Source organism: Oncorhynchus masou, chromosome 12 (genome assembly GCF_036934945.1).
Source record: "Oncorhynchus masou masou isolate Uvic2021 chromosome 12, UVic_Omas_1.1, whole genome shotgun sequence".
Taxonomy (NCBI): Eukaryota; Metazoa; Chordata; class Actinopteri; order Salmoniformes; family Salmonidae; genus Oncorhynchus; species Oncorhynchus masou.
Genome location: NC_088223.1, coordinates 60685423 through 60704770, shown reverse-complemented (window position 1 = coordinate 60704770; position 19348 = coordinate 60685423). Strand labels below are relative to the sequence as shown.

At 44.2% G+C, this 19348-nt stretch overlaps 1 protein-coding gene across 1 annotated transcript; it reads left to right on the top strand.

Moving 5' to 3' along the window:
* Positions 1 to 493: 493 nt before the first annotated feature.
* Positions 494 to 9253, top strand: LOC135550543 (nuclear pore glycoprotein p62-like). The gene is made up of 13 exons (XM_064981465.1): positions 494 to 789; positions 1220 to 1475; positions 1911 to 2302; positions 2423 to 2506; positions 2679 to 2777; positions 2904 to 3023; positions 3193 to 3289; positions 3437 to 3581; positions 3726 to 3775; positions 3922 to 4056; positions 4162 to 4273; positions 4823 to 4889; positions 8468 to 9253. Exons 2-13 carry the CDS (start codon positions 1228 to 1230, stop codon positions 8557 to 8559), a joined length of 1641 nt encoding a protein of 546 aa, XP_064837537.1. The 5' UTR covers positions 494 to 789; positions 1220 to 1227; the 3' UTR covers positions 8560 to 9253.
* Positions 9254 to 19348: the final 10095 nt, after the last annotated feature.

Below are 19348 nucleotides of genomic sequence, written 5' to 3'. Positions count from 1 at the left end.
TTTATGTATCTGGGTTTTTAAATGTGTTCACTCTTTAGTCCTTGAACGAAATAAAGAAACTACATTTTGAAAACGTTGTCTGTGTGGGGGCCTTGAACCTTAGTACCTGCATTTTCTGACATTCAATTTTTCTCCATCTGTAAAAGTCTAAATTGAAGGGGTCTTTTCTAGAATCTTGTTTGCTCAAATAAATTCTTATTTTAATGCCCTTCTGTACTTATTTACTTGTTTGAAACCATAAATAATCCACTGCATGTACTACTACAAAATAAAATGATACTTCAACTTGTTGAATGCAGTGTAACCACAGTACACGAGTATAACTGCAGTAGGCAGCAGGTACTGTCCAAAATAACACAATTTTACTGCAGTAATATTGCAATTACTGTGTCCAAAATATATACTGCAGCTTTCAAAATGGCCATCCTTTTTTAAGGGCAGCGTTGTTGCAACCAATGATCTAAACCATTGGTTGTGGCTCCATTGATGTTTTAAAGAGTTGTGAAGTTTACAGCTGTAGGTTATCAAGTCGGATCTGTAAGGCGCGTTTTCGAATAGCAAACAACCAAACTTAACCATTCTTCACTCCCTTATCTACCTTTACGTTTTCCATTTTCGCCCTATTTCATTTACAAAGTATGCAGGACGAGACTCTTATGAAGGATTCCAAAAATCATTGTCCCGGAAGCACTTAGTTACATAGCGATGTCGTTACCGCATTCAAAAGCGTTCATAGTGCGCGCAGATAGAAATTGTTCAATTTCATCTCTTGTTGGAAGAAGAGGGGAGGTATGGTAATTTTATCAATTGACAGGATTTGTTCCTTGTCAGTGAACGAACATGTATATTGTTGTTTAGCTGGTGGTATTGCAATACAACGTTAATATATGGCGTTTTGTTCACTTGCTAACACGTTCGTATTTTAGTAGCGAGCTAGCTAACGTTAAGTAACTAACTTACCAGCTAGAACACTAACCAAGTAAGTACGCCAACTTGCTATAGTATAGCAACCGTTCTCCCAGAATGTTTATTTATAAATATTTTCAGTGTAAAAAATAGATAAGTCAAAGAAGTGACATGGGGTTGACCAGTATAAATCTGCATATCTTATTATGTGGCTAGCTAAATTGTGCAAGTGGGTGAAGACGTTGAAGGGACTATGACATCGGTACGATGTAATGTCATTGTATTCATCTCTACCTTGTGTCCTCCTACCTAGATAGGACAATGAGTGGAGGATTCAACTTTGGACAAGCGTCCAATACTGGATTCAGCTTTGGAGCTCCCAAAACCACAGCTGCGCCAGCCACAGGCTTTGGGATTGCAAGTGCTGCACCTACAACTTCAGGTGGTGGTTTCTCTTTTGGACCCCCCAATCCTGCCCAGCCCCCAAACAGTACAAACTCAACTGGAGGATTCAGCTTTGGGAACCCTACACAGAACAGTACTCCAGCAAGTGGAGGCTTCTCTATTGGGTGGGTGCATTGGATTATGTAATTTACATGAATGTTTGGATAGTTATAGCACTTATATTAATCTTGGGTAGGTTGTTACCCATTTTAGCTTTTAGTTAGCCTGACGACTCACACAATTCTTCGCCTGCTCATACTTTTAGTCTGAGACTGCCATCATTAAAGTCATTTTGGGGGACGAGGCGAACAAGGGGTGTTAAACAAAACAGTTACCAGTGTTTGTCTCGTCGCTAACCAATTAAAGGTGGTTTTTGGACCATTCAGACTGCCCTGAATGTGTTCGCATTCAATGAAGATTCTGGGAGGGTCTCAGATCGACTCATTGCGGAGAAGAAACTGACATCCATGGGCGTAGCGTTTGGCTGGAACAAAGGAGTCTGGTTAGCAAGGCAAACTTTTAGTAGAATTTGTAATGTAGATGTGCTCTTTTATCTCTAGGACTCCCACTGCTAAACTCAATCTGGGCACACCTGCTGCCTCTCAACCAGCACTGACAGGGATAACTATGGGGATGGCAACCCCCACCTCTGGGGCAGGCTTTGGACTTGGCGGGGGTTTCGCCACACAAACCACTGCTGTTCCCACAGGAGGGGGGTTCAGCTTTGGGACCGCAGGGGGGCTTGGAGCCCCTGTTGCCCAAACCCCGGCTCAACCAGCAGCAGCTGGTGGGCTCTCTTTAGGAACTCCTGCTGCAACCACTCAAATGATGGGAGGTGGGTTTAGTTTTGGTGCCGCCAAGGTCCAGGCAGCCCCTACCGTGACCGCAGGAGGGGGCTTCTCATTTGGGAACAGCGCCCCTGCCACCCTCTCCCTGGGGAACCAGTCCACAGGTGAGTTTTCTGAGCTTCTAGTCAGCTCAGTTGATCAGATCATGGTTAATGTACAGTATATGACATGATTACATTAGCGTGTTTTGTGCATCCTGAATGAGTGCATTTTATTTCCCTCAGGTCTGAACTCTGTGGCCCCGGCCTCAACAGCTGCACCAACCACAACCCAGGGTGGAGGATTTGCTTTTGGTGTCAAACCTTCAGGTAAATGGGGGAGTCTGAGACATTTTGGCATATGTCATTCAAATAAATAGCTGACAAATCGGAGAAAAATAGATGTTTGAATCTGTCTCAGAAAATGTTTTATCTTTGAATCGACATGTGTGTGCCTGTTTTTCAACTGATATCAAGTTTATCTATTTTTCTTTCTCTAAAGGTACTTCAGCCCCTGCTGTAACTGCCACGGCTACCCAGGCTTCATTAGGTTCTTCTCTCTTTGCAGTACCAGCATTAACGGCAGCAGTCACAGGTTTTCGTGAGTTTTATCCTCTAACTCTTGCCTGAGAGAGCAAATAACTCATAACTAAAGTTAAATGGTCTTTCTGGCATTCTGTGGTGGTATTAATTTTCTTGTCTGTTACCCGTACTCTCTCCTGATCAGTGGGTGCTGCCCCCACCTCAGCTGCCCCGGCTGCCACATCGGCAGCAGGAAATACCCTGGGCTTCATGCTCAAACCCATGGGAGCAGTCACTGCCACCACCACAGCATCAGCTGGCACAGGTACCGTACCGTCATACAGGGTTATTGGAATAACTAAAGCTTGATATTGTTGCTTGTTTATGCAAAATTCTGTAACTGGGCTTGTTTGTCGTTGATTAATTCTGGTCATAGTGAGGAATTCATCACTGTAGTGGATTTTATGTTTTCGCTACCACTGGCTCTACAACAGGTTTTTCACTGGGTATGAAACCTGCGGGTGCCACTGGCATCGGCTCAACGGTCCCAATCACTGGAATAGCCACAACCATCACTACTGTTACAGCAAGGTACTGCAGGGTTTAGCCAGCCAAGTTCATTACGTCTCTCACTGCTTCGGTACTCAACTTTTTTTTACTTCTCTCTAAATACATCCTTATCCACTCTTAGCCCTAGTCGTTTCAATGTGATCCTGTCCATTTACTCCCCCTCTGCAGTGCTCCTCCAGTGATGTCCTACACCCAACTAGAGGGTCTCATCAACAAGTGGAGTCTTGAGCTGGAGGACCAGGAGAGGCACTTCTTGCAGCAGGCTACCCAGGTCAACGCCTGGGACCGCACACTGGTGGAGAATGGAGAGAAGGTAAACAGACATGGCACTTCTCGGGGTAACTGCACCACTAGAATCTAGGCCATGCTATTTGTTTTAATCTCATGAAATGGCCTTCAATTGAACTTTGGTGTCTTCATGGCAGATTTTAAGAGGATGTTCATCTCATTGTTACAGATCACATCACTGCACAGGGAGATGGAGAAGGTGAAACTGGACCAAAGAAGGTGGGAGTTAACTGGTTTATGTCTAATAGAGTATTTGAGTACACCAGATTCTGAATTCTGTCCTTTATTTGTGAGAAGTAGTCATTGTGTTACTATTGTGTCAGTTATTGGATGACCTTGTGTTTTTGCTCTCTAACCCATCCCAGGCTGGACCAGTACCTGGACTTCATCCTGTCACAACAGAAGGAACTGGAGGACCTGCTGTCCCCACTGGAGGAGTCTGTCAAAGAACAGAGTGGAACCATCTACATGCAGAATGCCGATGAGGAACGCGAGAGAACGTAAGGTTTTGACAAAGGGCTTTGAGTGAGAACCAATGCACAGTGAGAACTGATTCATGACTATATGGTTGTGATATTTCATATTTATGCATTCTCTTTCTGAAGGTACAAGCTTGCAGAGAACGTGGACGCCCAGCTGAAGAGGATGTCCCAAGATCTAAAGGAAATAATTGAACACCTGAACACATCCTGTGGGCCAGCTGATACCAGTGACCCGGTGAGAAAGAAAAACAGATGGTCTACTTGAATACCTGGCTGCGTCTATATTGCTACAGTTATTCTAAATCAAATGTTATGTCACATACTTTGTAAACAGGTGTGGAGTTACAGAGAAATGCTTACTTATGTGCCCTTCAACAATGCAGAGAAAGAAAATGGAGAAATAATAGAAAAGTAAAATATGTAATAATACTCAATAAGTAAAACATGTAATAATACTCAATAAGTAAAACATGTAATAATACTCAATATGTAAAACATGTAATAATACACAATAAGTAATGGTGACTTGACTATACAAGGGGTACCAGTACAATGTGCTCATTAATACAGTCGATGTGCAGAGGTATGTAATTTAAGTAGATCTGTACATACTGTATAACTAGGAATAATTTTTTTATTGGCAAAAACAGCATTTTTCATAACTGTTTTTTTACCTGTAATGAATACACCCTTGTATAGTTTTTATTTTATTTTTAAATTTTTAGGGAGGAGGAATTGAATAATTAGTTATGCTGACACTTTTTTTTTTTTTTTCCTCTTTTAGCTTCAGCAGATCTGTAAAATTCTCAATGCCCACATGGACTCTCTTCAGTGGATTGACCAGAACTCGGGTCAGTATTTAACCTATGGTCTAGAGAAGCTTTAGTAAACTACTTCCACAACTAACTTGCGCCGACAGAGATGGCCGCCTCGCTTCGCGTTCCTAGGAAACTATGCAGTTTTTTGTTTTTTTTTACGTGTTATTTCTTACATTAGTACCCCAGGTCATCTTAGGTTTCATTACATACAGTCGAGAAGAACTATTGAATATAAGAGCAGCATCAACTAGCCATCATTACGACCAAGAATATGACTTTCGCGAAGCGGATCCTGTGTTCTGCCTTTCACCCAGGACAACGGAATGGATCCCAGCCGGCGACCCAAAAAAACGACTTCGTAAAAGAGGGAAACGAAGCGGTCTTCTGGTCAGACTCCGGAGACGGACACATCGTGCACCACTCCCTAGTATACTTCTCGCCAATGTCCAGTCTCTTGACAACAAGGTTGATGAAATCCGAGCAAGGGTAGCATTCCAGAAGGACATCAGAAACTGTAACGTTCTTTGCTTCACGGAAACATGGCTCACTGGAGAGATGCTATCGGAGTCGGTGCAGCCAGCTGGTTTCTCCACGCATCGCGCCGACAAGCAAACATCTTTCTGGTAAGAAGAGGGGCAGGGGCGTATGCCTTATGGCTAACGAGACGTGGTGTTGTCACAAAAACATACAGGAACTCAAGTCCTTCTGTTCACCTGATTTAGAATTCCTCACAATCAAATGTCGACTGCATTATCTACCAAGGGAATTCTCTTCGATTATAATCACAGCCGTATATATTCCCCCCCAAGCAGACACATCGATGGCTCTGAATGAACTTTATTTGACTCTTTGCAAACTGGAATCCATACATCCTGAGGCTGCACTCATTGTAGCTGGGGATTTTAACAAGGTTAATCTGAAAACAAGACTCCCTAAATTGTATCAGCATATCGATTGCACAACCAGGGCTGGCAAAACCTTGGATCATTGGTATTCTGACTTCCGCAACGCATATAAGGCCCTGCCCCGCCCTCCTTTCGGAAAAGCTGACCACGACTCCATTTTGTTGATCCCTGCCTACAGACAGAAACTAAAACAAGAAGCTCCCACGCTGAGGTCTGTCCAATGCTGGTCTGACCAAGCTGATTCCACACTCCAAGACTGCTTCCGTCACGTGGACTGGGATATGTTTCGTATTGTGTCAGACAACATTGACGAATACGCTGATTCGGTGTGCGAGTTCATTAGAACGTGCGTTGAAGATGTCATTCCCATAGCAACGATTAAAACATTCCCAAACCAGAAACCGTGGATTGATGGCAGCATTCGCGTGAAATTGAAAGCGCGAACCACTGCTTTTAATCAGGGCAAGGTGACCGGAAACATGACCGAATACAAACAGTGTAGCTATTCCCTCCGCAAGGCAATCAAACAAGCTAAGCGTCAGTATAGAGACAAAGTAGAATCTCAATTCAATGGCTCAGACACAAGAGGTATGTGGCAGGGTCTACAGTCAATTACGGATTACAAAAAGAAAACCAGCCCCGTCACAGACCAGGATGTCTTGCTCCCAGGCAGACTAAATAACTTTTTTGCCCGCTTTGAGGACAATACAGTGCCACTGACACGGCCTGCAACCAAACATGTGGCCTCTCCTTCATTGCAGCCGAGGTGAGTAAAACATTTAAACGTGTTAACCCTCGCAAGGCTGCAGGCCCAGACGGCATCCCCAGCCGCGCCCTCAAGAGTATGCGCAGACCAGCTGGCTGGTGTGTTTACGGACATATTCAATCAATCCCTATCCCAGTCTGCTGTTCCCACATGCTTCAAGAGGGCCACCATTGTTCCTGTTCCCAAGAAGGCTAAGGTAACTGAGCTAAACGACTACCGCTCCGTAGCACTCACTTCCGTCATCATGAAGTGCTTTGAGAGACTAGTCAAGGACCATATCACCTTCAACCTACCTGACACCCTAGTCCCACTCCAATTTGCTTACCGCCCAAATAGGTCCACAGACGATGCAATCTCAACCACACTGCACACTGCCCTAACCCATCTGGACAAAAGGAATACCTATGTGAGAATGCTGTTCATCGACTACAGCTCACCATAGTACCCTCCAAGCTCGTCATCAAGCTTGAGACCCTGGGTCTCGACCCCGCCCTGTGCAACTGGGTACTGGACTTCCTGACGGGCCGCCCCCAGGTGGTGAGGGTTGGCAACAACATCTCCTCCCCGCTGATCCTCAACACTGGGGCCCCACAAGGGTGCGTTCTGTGCCCTCTCCTGTACTCCCTGTTCACCCACGACTGCGTGGCCACGCACGCCTCCAACTCAATCATCAAGTTTGCGAACGACACAACAGTGGTAGGCTTGATTACCAACATTGACGAGACGGCCTACAGGGAGGAGCTGAGGGCCCTAGGAGTGTGGTGTCAGGAAAATAACCTCACACTCAACGTCAACAAAACTAAGGAGATGATTGTGGACTTCAGGAAACAGCAGATGGAACAGTAGTGGAGAGGGTAGTAAGTTTTAAGTTCCTCGGCATACACATCACAGACAAACTGAATTGGTCCACTCACACAGACAGCATCGTGAAGAAGGCGCAGCAGCGCCTCTTCAACCTCAGGAGGCTGAAGAAATTCGGCTTGTCACCAAAAGCACTCACAAACTTCTACAGATGCACAATCGAGAGCATCCTGGCGGGCTGTATCACCGCCTGGTACGGCAACTGCTCCGCCCACAACCGTAAGGCTCTCCAGAGGGTAGTGAGGTCTGCACAACGCATCACCGGGGGAAAACTACCTGCCCTCCAGGACACCTACACCACCCGATGTTACAGGAAGGCCATAAAGATCATCAAGGACAACAACCACCCGAGCCACTGCCTGTTCACCCCGCTATCATCCAGAAAGCGAGGTCAGTACAGGTGCATTGAAGCTGGGACCGAGAGACTGAAAAACAGCTTCTATCTCAAGGCCATCAGACTGTTAAACAGCCACCACTAACATTGAGTGGCTGCTGCCAACTCCAGCCACTTTAAGAATGGGAATTGATGGGAAATTATGTAAAATATATCACTAGCACTTTAAACAATGCTACCTAATATGTTTACATACCCTACATTATTCATCTCATATGTATACGTATATACTGTTCTCTATATCATCTAAAATAGAAAATATAGGCTGATGGTGCATCTTTATGTGATACATGTATCACTAGCCATAAGAAAATATTGACTTTAACTATGCCACTTTGTTTACATACTCATCTCATATGTATATACTGTACTCGATACCATCTACTGTATCTTGCCTATGCCGCTCTGTATCATCACTCATTCATATCTTTATGTACATATTCTTTATCCCCCTACACTTGTGTGTGTGTATAAGACAGTAGTTTTGGAATTGTTAGTTAGATTACTTGTTGGTTATTACTGCATTGTCGGAACTAGAAGCACAAGCATTTCGCTACACTCGCATTAACATCTGCTAACCATGTATGTGACAAATAAAATTTGATTTGATTTTACCTTTCTGATACGGAGTCAAGACTTCCTTCAATTGATATTAACTCTGTAATATCTCCTTGTCTTTCCTCAGTGCTTCTACAGAGAAGGGTGGAGGATGTGTCTAAACTCTGCGACAACCGACGCAAAGAGCAGGAGAAGACTCTTCGCATAACATTTGGTTAACCTAGAGAATTGTTATGTCTCAAAATAATGTGAATGTGCTTTAGGCTAGTTTTTAATGCAATGAAGATATTTTTGAGAGGAGTTATGATGATGTGCTTAATGCATCAATTGTGATTTTTGTATTTTTTTTTTATACTCTAAGTTAGGGTTTTGGATATGAACTTCCACACCGGTGATGGGCAAATAATACATTCTATGAGTAAAGGAACAATTTGGCACATATTGTGCTCATATGCTTTAGGGCTCGATTTATTCTGTAAAATTTAAGCTCAGCGCTGTAGAAAGGTAAGGGTAATTTCAGATTGAGTCAACGCAGTCTCTGCGACCACTGTAGCGCAGGTCTTTAGTGCTACGGATTAAATTGAGCTTCAATTAACCAACGTGTTGCTGAACACAACACTAGATGTATATATTTGGCAGTTCAAAAAAAAACGAATGAATGTACAATTCCATGTCTTGTTCAGTGTGAGACACTGTATTTGTTGAGTTTTGACCATATCCCTCCCCCACCAGTTATCACCTCCATAGCATTTATAGAATTCAGCCTCAAAGCCTTGACTACATTTACTCCATATCCATATAGAAACGTACACTAGCCCCGACAGACAACAGCAGGTCATTGTAAAGCTTGTTAGTGACTATGCAAAGCAGAACATAATTTGTTTCTTTCCTAATAAAAATACAGTGCATATCATTTTGTGACAAAAAAAATGGTGTTGGTGCCCCTTAACAGTAAAATGAGCATTTCATAGATTTTTCTATATCTTTTTAAAATCAGACAACTGTCAGTCTTAAGGAAAATTGGTTATTCTGTAAGAAAATGTGTTATACAGGGTAGCAGTGCTGCTTGTATGCGTTGGTCAGGGGAAGACCAATGATCTATATACACTCTGGATTGCTGATGCTATGCACTGGTGGCCATATTGGCAGTCTTCCATAGGAAGGAATAGAATTCTACAGTAATTCAATGTTTCAAAGATTACATGTTAAGTATTTGTTTTAGTGGGGACAATAACAATTTGTCTTAAAATGCAATGCGTGTCTGAGTATATGCACTAAAATGTTGTGTCCAATTTGCATGTTATTCGTGTGAACCCCAGCTCACCAGGTCGTTCTGGCCCTCCTGAACCAGATCCATTTAGTGCACCATGCAGCAGACCTTGGTGTCAGTAGTTCTGGAGGATCCCCTCCAGACAGAATTGGTAGTAATGCATGTCTGTTCCCATGAAATTTGTCTAGAACAGTCACCAACTGGTCGATTGCAAACAACTGGTCGATCTTCAAGGCATTTCTAGTTAATCACCTAACATTTCTGTAGAAAAGCTAACTAATAAAGGCCTGCACTCCTTTTTTAATATTGGTGTTGCACTGTTGGTGGTAGGTGCATTTGATTCAGAAGCCCAGCGCACCGGATAGGCAAAGTGTTCCCATTTTTAACCATTTAATTTGTCTGCAAATTCAAACTCCGTCTATCTGGTGGACCGGGAGATCTGTTGCTAAATCGAGTGTGCCTACTGGGCTGACCAATTGGTTAGCTCAAATCACGGCCTCGGCAACAGCTGTTTGATACTAGCCTATGTGAGATTTCATAGCTTTCAAAACCATGACCAGAGACTGTCAAAAACAGCAGCTATTTGCTGTATTCTTTATGAGGGTTCACGTCTTAGTTTTTATTCAGCACTGTCAACCCTATTACAAAACATTAAACACGCTTCTCCCAACTTATACTTGCGCTGAAATGAATGAGTAGCCAAGTGTATTTATAGTCCAGTGTTTTTATGATTAGCAGCTTGTAACATTATTTAAATATCAAGGAATATTTCACTTCCTCTGGTCATAGGAGCAAAATTAATATGTGCGTTAGGCAGATGTGGCGCAACTCGAGTTTTGCCATCAGGTGGAAGACTTGTCGCCTCAGGTCAGTCACTGTAGGAAAAGAAGGAAAGAGCCAATCAAAAGTGGAGACTAATTTGACCCCAATAACTACCATGTATTATGCGTCAACGGCAATCTTGGGAAAATCCTATGCATTATCATTAACCGCAGACTTTTTACCACGTATTCACCCTGCACACCTTAATTGACAAACAAACCAAAACAAAGGCAAAGTCTTCTTATGCTTTGATTAAAAAAAAATCTATTTGGCATGAGGGTCTGCTCTACAAATTTATGGAAATCATTGTTTTTTTGTGAATTTTACCCCTTTTTCTCCCCAATTTCGTGGTATCCAATTGTTGTAGAAGCTACTATCTTGTCTCATCGCTACAACTTCCGTACGGGCTCGGGAGAGACGAAGGTTGAATGTCCTGCGTCCTCCGATACACAACCCAACCAGCCGTACTGCTTCTTAACACAGCGTGCATCCAACCCGGAAGCCAGCCGCACCAACGTGTCGGAGGAAACACCGTGCACCTGGCAACCTTGGTTAGCGCGCACTGCGCCCGGCCCGCCACAGGAGTCGCTGGTGCGCGATGAGACAAGGACATCCCTACCGACCAAGCCCTGCCTAACCCGGACGACGCTAGGCCAATTGTGCGTCGCCCCACGGACCTCCCGGTCGCGGCCGGTTACGACAGAGCCTAGGCGCGAACCCAGGGACTCTCAAACAGCTTAAAGTTAAACACAAGTCTACTGCATTCCATGCCCAGAGCCAGGGAGCTTTGGAACGTTTTCATCAAACTTTAAAAACCTTGCTTTGTGCATACTGTACAGAACTGTCTGCAGATTGGGAGGAGGGGTTACCTTGGTTGTTACAAGCTGCTCATGAAATAGTGCAGAAAAGCATAGGGTTTAGCCCAAATGACTTAGGGTTTGGTCATAAGGTGCGTGGGCCTTTAGCAGTGTTGCAGGATGGTGGTTTGCCTGAGGAACCACCTCGGAACCTTACTATGTAAATGGTTTTAGGTTGAAGTTGTGTAGGGCTTGTGAACTGGTGAAAGAAACTAAAATGTTCTCAACAGAAAAACGAAACTGAAATTATAGACAGACTGAGCTGCATGAGTTTAGTCCCGGTGATCAGGTACTTGCTCTTCTGCATCTTGTAAGTTCCCCTTTTCAGGCAAATACTGTGGTCCTTTCACTGTTGCGTAAAGTGTCAGAGTTTAACTATCTTATTGAAACCCCTAGTCATAGGAAGTCCTCTAAATTATGCCATGTGAACCTGTTAAAATGTTATCACTCCTGTGATCTAAGCAAAGTTGAAGGCACTCCAGCGGTGAGGTCAGCGTTGACTGCTGCTCCAGTCACTGCATCTTGTGGCTTTAATTTGGTGGAGGGGGGAGGAGGTAGTTAGTGTTTCGGATGAGGTCTTACAAGGTCGGTTGAAAAACTCCCAGACTTTGCAAAACCTTGGGGTTTTGGTCGATCATTTAGACTCCGAGAAACGTGACGAATTGGTAGCTCTTATTAGAAACTACCCTGTTTTGTTTTCTGACACACTATCGCAAACCCACTTAATTGAGCATGATACAGACATCGGAGATGCCAAGCCTAACACATTTTATTGTGTATCTGAGAAGAGACTGCAATTTGAAACAGCGTTGCAGTATATGTTGGACAATGGTATTGCGGAGCCATGTTGTTCAAATTGGGCTTCACCCTGTCTTTTGGTCAAAAAGTCTAATTCCACTTTCAGACCTTGCACTGATTCTAGAAAAGTGAACAATGTTACTAAGGCAGACCTTTACCCTCTTCCTAGGATGGAGGATTGTATTGATCAAGTTGGGTCAGCAAAGTATGTTAGCAAATTTGATCTTTTAAAGGGATATTGGCAAGTACCCCAAAAGAGCTTGTGCGATTGCTGCCTTTATAACTCCATCTAGTTTGTTCTCTCATACAGTGATGCCTTTCGGCTTGTGGAACGCTTTAACCACCTTCCAGAGGCTAATGAATCGGGTGGGCCGTGTATTTGGACAACATGGTCGTCTACTCAGACTCCTGGGAGAAGCATGTTTGGGGAGTGCAAGCCCTGTTCGAAAGACTGGTGTGAGCCAGGTTGACTATCAATTTGGCAAAATGTGAGTTTGCCAAAGCTACAGTCATATACCTAGGCAAGGTTGTTGGTCAGGGTTTTGTCTGTCCCGTGGAAGCCAAGGTCCAGGCTGTGAAGCAGTTCCCACAGTCCTCCACAAAGAGAACTGATGCGCTTCTTGGGAATGGCGAGGTACTACCATGCTTTCTGTAAACTTTTTGGTAGTAGTGTCCCCACTGACCAATCTGTTGAAGGCCAAGGCTGAATTTTTCTGGTCCACCCAGTGTCAATAGGCATTTGATGCAGTTAAGGCTCTTGTGTTTGGCACCTGTGTTGGCAGCACCAAATTTTGGGAAACCTTTCAAATTGCAGGTAGACGCCAGACAAATCGGCGCTGGGGCTGTGCTTCTCCAGGAGAATGATAAATATGTTGAGTGTCCAGTCAGTTTCTTCTCCCGGAAATGTAATAAGTATCAGCAAAACTATTCTGTAATTGAAAAGGAGGCTTTAGGTCTCATTTGGGCTTTACAGCACTTCGAAGTCTATGTTGGTTCTGGTTTGACCCCTTTAACTGTGTTCACTGACCACAACCCACTTATTTTTCTGAGACCTTGGCAAAATCCCAAACAGCGCCTGATGCATTTGGCTATGTTTTAGCAACCATTCAACCTTGATATTAGACACTAGTGGTAAGGATAATATCATTGCTGATGCTCTGTCCTGTGTACCTTTAACCGAGTTTGTATCTTCTCTCTGCTGACCCCTATGGGCTGTCTGCTCCTCTTTCCTCTTAAATTGCTCCCTAGGTACCAGGGCTGCCAAGTTTGAGGGGCGGACAGTCAGCTGGGGGACACGGGGCTTGCTAGGAGCTGGGACTGTTGTCCTTTTATTTTTTATTTTTGGGCGACTTTGGATTGTTTTGAATATGTTGGGCTGAAATTTGGGATGAGGGTGGGACCCTCATTTTAATTTTACCTTCATTTAATCAGGCAAGTCAGTTAAGAACAAATTCTTATTTTCAATGATGGCCTGGGAACAGTGGGTTAACTGCCTGTTCAGGGGCAGAACGACAGATTTGTACCTTGTCAGCTCGGGGGTTTGAAGTCGCAACCTCTGCATTGCAGAGGCGGTTCCTTCTGCAGGCAGAGGAGGGTCGTTAGTGATTGGAGCCACCTGGACTCAGGGTATTTAAACTGCTTCACTAACCACTCGTCTCTCCTCCTCCAGGTATGATCCTGTTTTGTTTGTTCCTTTGTAGTTTTACGTAGTTTTCACTCAGTCATATTCACGCATCCCTGCACTTTACATGCACCCTACATTAAGATACTTTCACACCTTTTTTCTTTGTTTAAAGTTAATAGTTTTTGGTTTATAATAAAGAACCTTTTTGATTGGCCTATACCTGTTCGTGTCCCCTCATTTTTGCCACAGGCTATGAGCCGGACTGTGACGGCCTGCAAAAAGGGCCTTCTACGCCATCAGAAGGAACATAAAATTCGACATACCAATTAGGATCTGGCAAAAAATACTTGAATCAGTTATAGAACCCATTGCCCTTTATGGTTGTGAGGTCTGTGGTCCGCTCACCAACCAAGAATTCACAAAATGGTATATGCATGCAGAATTCTGCAAAAAAATCATGTGTACAACGCAAAACACCAAATAATGCATACAGAGCAGAATTCGGCCTGTACTCGCTAATTATCAAAATTCAGAAAAGAGCCGTTAAATTCTACAACCACTTAAAAGGAAGAGATTCCCAAACCTTCCATAGCAAAGCCATCACCTACAGGGAGAAGAATCTGCTAAGCAAGCTGGTCCTGAGTCTCTATTCACAAACAGCTCCAAGACAGCATTTAGACCGAACCAAAAAATGAGAACAAAAATATAATTACTTAACGTTGGAAAGAATTAACACAAAAAAATCAAACTAGAACACTATTTTGCCCTAAACAGAGTACAGTGGTAGAATACCTGACCACTGTGACAAACCCAGAATTAAGTAACGCTTTGACTATACAGTGAGCATGGCTTGCTATTGAGAGAGGCCGCCATAGGCAGACCTCGCTATCAAGAGAAGACTAACCACAATGAGGTGGAAACTGAGCTGCACTTCCCAACCTCCTGCCAAATGTATTACCATATCAGAAACACATATTTCCCTCAGATTACACAGACCCACAAAGAATTTGAAAACAAATCCCATATCTATTGGGTGAAATACTAGTGTGCCATCACAGCAAGATTTGTGACCTTTTGCCACAAGGAAAGGGCAACCAGTAAAGCAAACACCCATCGTAAATACAACCCATAATTATGTTTCTTTTCCCCTTTAAAAAAAATTGGTTTATTAATTCAACCATTTTAAAAAAACGAGCGCAAATAAAACTTGAAAAAGCCATATGCACATTAATAACATAATTGAGCATAACACAGTCTTGGACTTATTTCCATTGTAGTCCTCTTGAGACAAGATGGCTAGACAAGACCGAACACAGTATGGCAGTGAAATAATAAAACAAAAACAGAGGAAGAACACATCATTCCAGTTACATCATAGGGGTTATTCATATGGGCAAGGAAGACATCAAACATTTTTACTTTATGTTTAAAGCTGCCCAGAGAGGACGCTGTTTTTATGGGCAGAGGCAACTCATTCCATTCTGAGGCTCCAGTATACAAGAAAGTACCTTTCCCAGCATTCCTCCTGAACCTGTATAAGCACACATCAGCAACACCTGATCTGGTGCTGTGATTGTGTGCATCCCTAACATGAGGAAAGTAATCGCTTAGATATCTGGGTGCAGGACCATAAATACTCATGTAAACCAAACCTAGTCTAATCTGGGACACCCTAGCCTCAACAGGCAGCCAGTTTAGGTCCTGAAAGCAGCTCCTGCCTATGTGAGTACGTGGACTCACCTTCAATACTACCCTGGTCAGCTTATTCTGGGCTATCTGGAGCTTCCCTTTAAGTTTAGATAAGCCCCCAAACCAGGAAGTACTAGCATAGTCAAAATTGCATTGAATGAGGGCAGTAGCTAGCACTTTCCTTATGAAGCAGCTTGGACTTTCTAGCCAAAGACTTAGTCCTGGCATTAATCTTCCCTAGCACTTTACTGGCCATGCTCACACCTCCCAAGCTTCCATCAATGATACATCCCAAGTAGCTAACAGAGGTTTTAGTAGTCAGCACCTCACCCCCTAACTCCACTCTGATTTCAGACGACCTACACAATTTAGGTCTGGATCCAAAAATAATTACTTCAGTTTTCCTTAAGTGCAGAAATAGCTTATCTCCAAGCCATTTGCCAATGTTAGTAAACTCTGTGCTAAGTATGCTCTCCAACACAGTTTTACTTTTGTGTGACACCAGAAGTGTAGAGTCATCCGCATAAAGAAAAAAGATGGGAAGAACGAGCATCTTTCATATCGTTAATATACAATAAAAACAGCAGAGGCCCAAGCACGCTCCCCTGCGGAACGCCACAACTCATTGATTTTGCCCGAGACAGTGAACCATTAACCTCTACTACTTGCTCCCTTCCTGATAAATAGTGCTTTACCCAGCCTAGACGGATACTGCTTAACCCCAGTGCCTCCAGTTAGGTGGCAGTGGTTAACTGTATCGAAAGGCCTTCTGTAGATCAAGCAGTACAATTCCACACATTTCCCTCAATCTCTTTCCTGATGAAGTCAGTCAAGTAAAGTAAACATGAATCAGTGGAGTATGTTTTTCTAAACCCCAACTGAAAATCATACATTGGAGCCTGTTTGTTAACATATTCATACATTCACTCATGTACAACTCTCTCCAGGATCTTTGATGCTACACAGAGGATAGATACAGGCCTATAATTCCCAGGGTCCGACTTTATCACCTTCTTATACAGAGGTATCACTTTAGCTTGTTTCATGTTCCTGGGAAAGGTACCTTGTTCAAGAGATAGATTAATGATATGCGTAGTACAAGGGACAATTTGCTCAGCGGAATCTATAAGAAACCTTGCAAGAATATTATCCAGGCCTGTGACTTTGGCACATTTAAGCTCTGCCAGCCAACTGACTATTTTGGCTGTTGCTACCTTTGCAAAAGAAAAAGAGAGTTTGGCTGAACCCCTAACTCTACATAATACTTGTTGACTTGGTTGCTTCCATACAAACCATAACTGGTGGGCAGCTTGCTAACCAGCTTGCGGGCAACAGAAGTAAAAAAAAATAATAATTTAAGAGTTGAATTCATCGGTAACCTCTGCTTTTTCATATACCATCTCTCCTTGATGTTCAGTTTTGTACTTGTAACTACTTGCACACCATTACAACTCTGTATTTGAAATGTCATTATGGAACTTTTGTGAGTGTAATGTTTACTGTAAATGTTTTATTGTTTATTTCACTTTTGTTTATCTATTTCACTTGATTTCTCAAGTGACTTGTTGGTCTAAGCATATCTTTCATGATCAACCTTCAAATTAATGAGAGAGCAAGAGAGAGCGAGCCAACAATTTCAAGATAGAATAATCAAATGGGAAGTTTAAACAAACCTGGAAAGGCTACAAATGACAAAATAAATAAAGTAAACAAATAAGTACGATATTAACCAAATAAACTACAGTGCAAATACATTTAAGGCACACAACATAATATTCTAGCCTAGGCTACATTTATTTTGGTTAAGATGCATCTGTGAATACAGGCTTTGAAAATTAAACAAATAAAAAGTGCAGTGAAGAACCTAAAGGTTTCTGGCAAGGAACACAAGCATGTTCGCCTTTTCTGGCTTTAATAGACTGCAGGGTGGGGAAAGAATATTGCCTGCTGTAGGCCTACTGAAGACACGTTCAGATGGAATGGAAGAGAGCTCTGCGCTGGCCAGCTGTTGTGCACTGATTGTGACTGTTTGGTTAGCTCTCCCAAGAAGACCACCCAGTGACGTCTTCTATGGTGAACAAGCACACTCGATCATAGATGAAATTGTCCGAAATCACATTACATTACATTTACATTTAAGTCATTTAGCAGACGCTCTTATCCAGAGCGACTTACAAATTGGTGAATTCACCTTCTGACATCCAGTGGAACAGCCACTTTACAATAGTGCATCTAAATCATTAAGGGGGGGTGGTGAGAAGGATTACTTATCCTATCCTAGGTATTCCTTGAAGAGGTGGGGTTTCAGGTGTCTCCGGAAGGTGGTGATTGACTCCGCTGTCCTGGCGTCGTGAGGGAGTTTGTTCCACCATTGGGGGCCAGAGCAGCGAACAGTTTTGACTGGGCTGAGCGGGAACTGTACTTCCTCAATGGTAGGGAGGCGAGCAGGCCAGAGGTGGATGAACGCAGTGCCCTTGCTTGGGTGTAGGGCCTGATCAGAGCCTGGAGGTACTGCGGTGCCGTTCCCCTCACAGCTCCGTAGGCAAGCACCATGGTCTTGTAGCGGATGCGAGCTTCAACTGGAAGCCAGTGGAGAGAGCGGAGGAGCGGGGTGACGTGAGAGAACTTGGGAAGGTTGAACACCAGACGGGCTGCGGCGTTCTGGATGAGTTGTAGGGGTTTAATGGCACAGGCAGGGAGCCCAGCCAACAGCGAGTTGCAGTAATCCAGACGGGAGATGACAAGTGCCTGGATTAGGACCTGCGCCGCTTCCTGTGTGAGGCAGGGTCGTACTCTGCGGATGTTGTAGAGCATGAACCTACAGGAACGGGCCACCGCCATGATGTTGGTTGAGAACGACAGGGTGTTGTCCAGGATCACGCCAAGGTTCTTAGCGCTCTGGGAGGAGGACACAATGGAGTTGTCAACCGTGATGGCGAGATCATGGAACGGGCAGTCCTTCCCCGGGAGGAAGAGCAGCTCCATCTTGCCGAGGTTCAGCTTGAGGTGGTGATCCGTCATCCACACTGATATGTCTGCCAGACATGCAGAGATGCGATTCGCCACCTGGTCATCAGAAGGGGGAAAGGAGAAGATTAATTGTGTGTCGTCTGCATAGCAATGATAGGAGAGACCATGTGAGGTTATGACAGAGCCAAGTGACTTGGTGTATAGCGAGAATAGGAGAGGGCCTAGAACAGAGCCCTGGGGGACACCAGTGGTGAGAGCGCGTGGCGAGGAGACAGATTCTCGCCACGCCACCTGGTAGGAGCGACCTGTCAGGTAGGACGCAATCCAAGCGTGGGCCGCGCCGGAGATGCCCAACTCGGAGAGGGTGGAGAGGAGGATCTGATGGTTCACAGTATCGAAGGCAGCCGATAGGTCTAGAAGGATGAGAGCAGAGGAGAGAGAGTTAGCTTTAGCAGTGCGGAGCGCCTCCGTGATACAGAGAAGAGCAGTCTCAGTTGAATGACTAGTCTTGAAACCTGACTGATTTGGATCAAGAAGGTCATTCTGAGAGAGATAGCGGGAGAGCTGGCCAAGGACGGCACGTTCAAGAGTTTTGGAGAGAAAAGAAAGAAGGGATACTGGTCTGTAGTTGTTGACATCGGAGGGATCGAGTGTAGGTTTTTTCAGAAGGGGTGCAACTCTCGCTCTCTTGAAGACGGAAGGGACGTAGCCAGCGGTCAGGGATGAGTTGATGAGCGAGGTGAGGTAAGGGAGAAGGTCTCCGGAAATGGTCTGGAGAAGAGAGGAGGGGATAGGGTCAAGCGGGCAGGTTGTTGGGCGGCCGGCCGTCACAAGAAGCGAGATTTCATCTGGAGAGAGAGGGGAGAAAGAGGTCAGAGCACAGGGTAGGGCAGTGTGAGCAGAACCAGCGGTGTCGTTTGACTTAGCAAACGAGGATCGGATGTCGTCGACCTTCTTTTCAAAATGGTTGACGAAGTC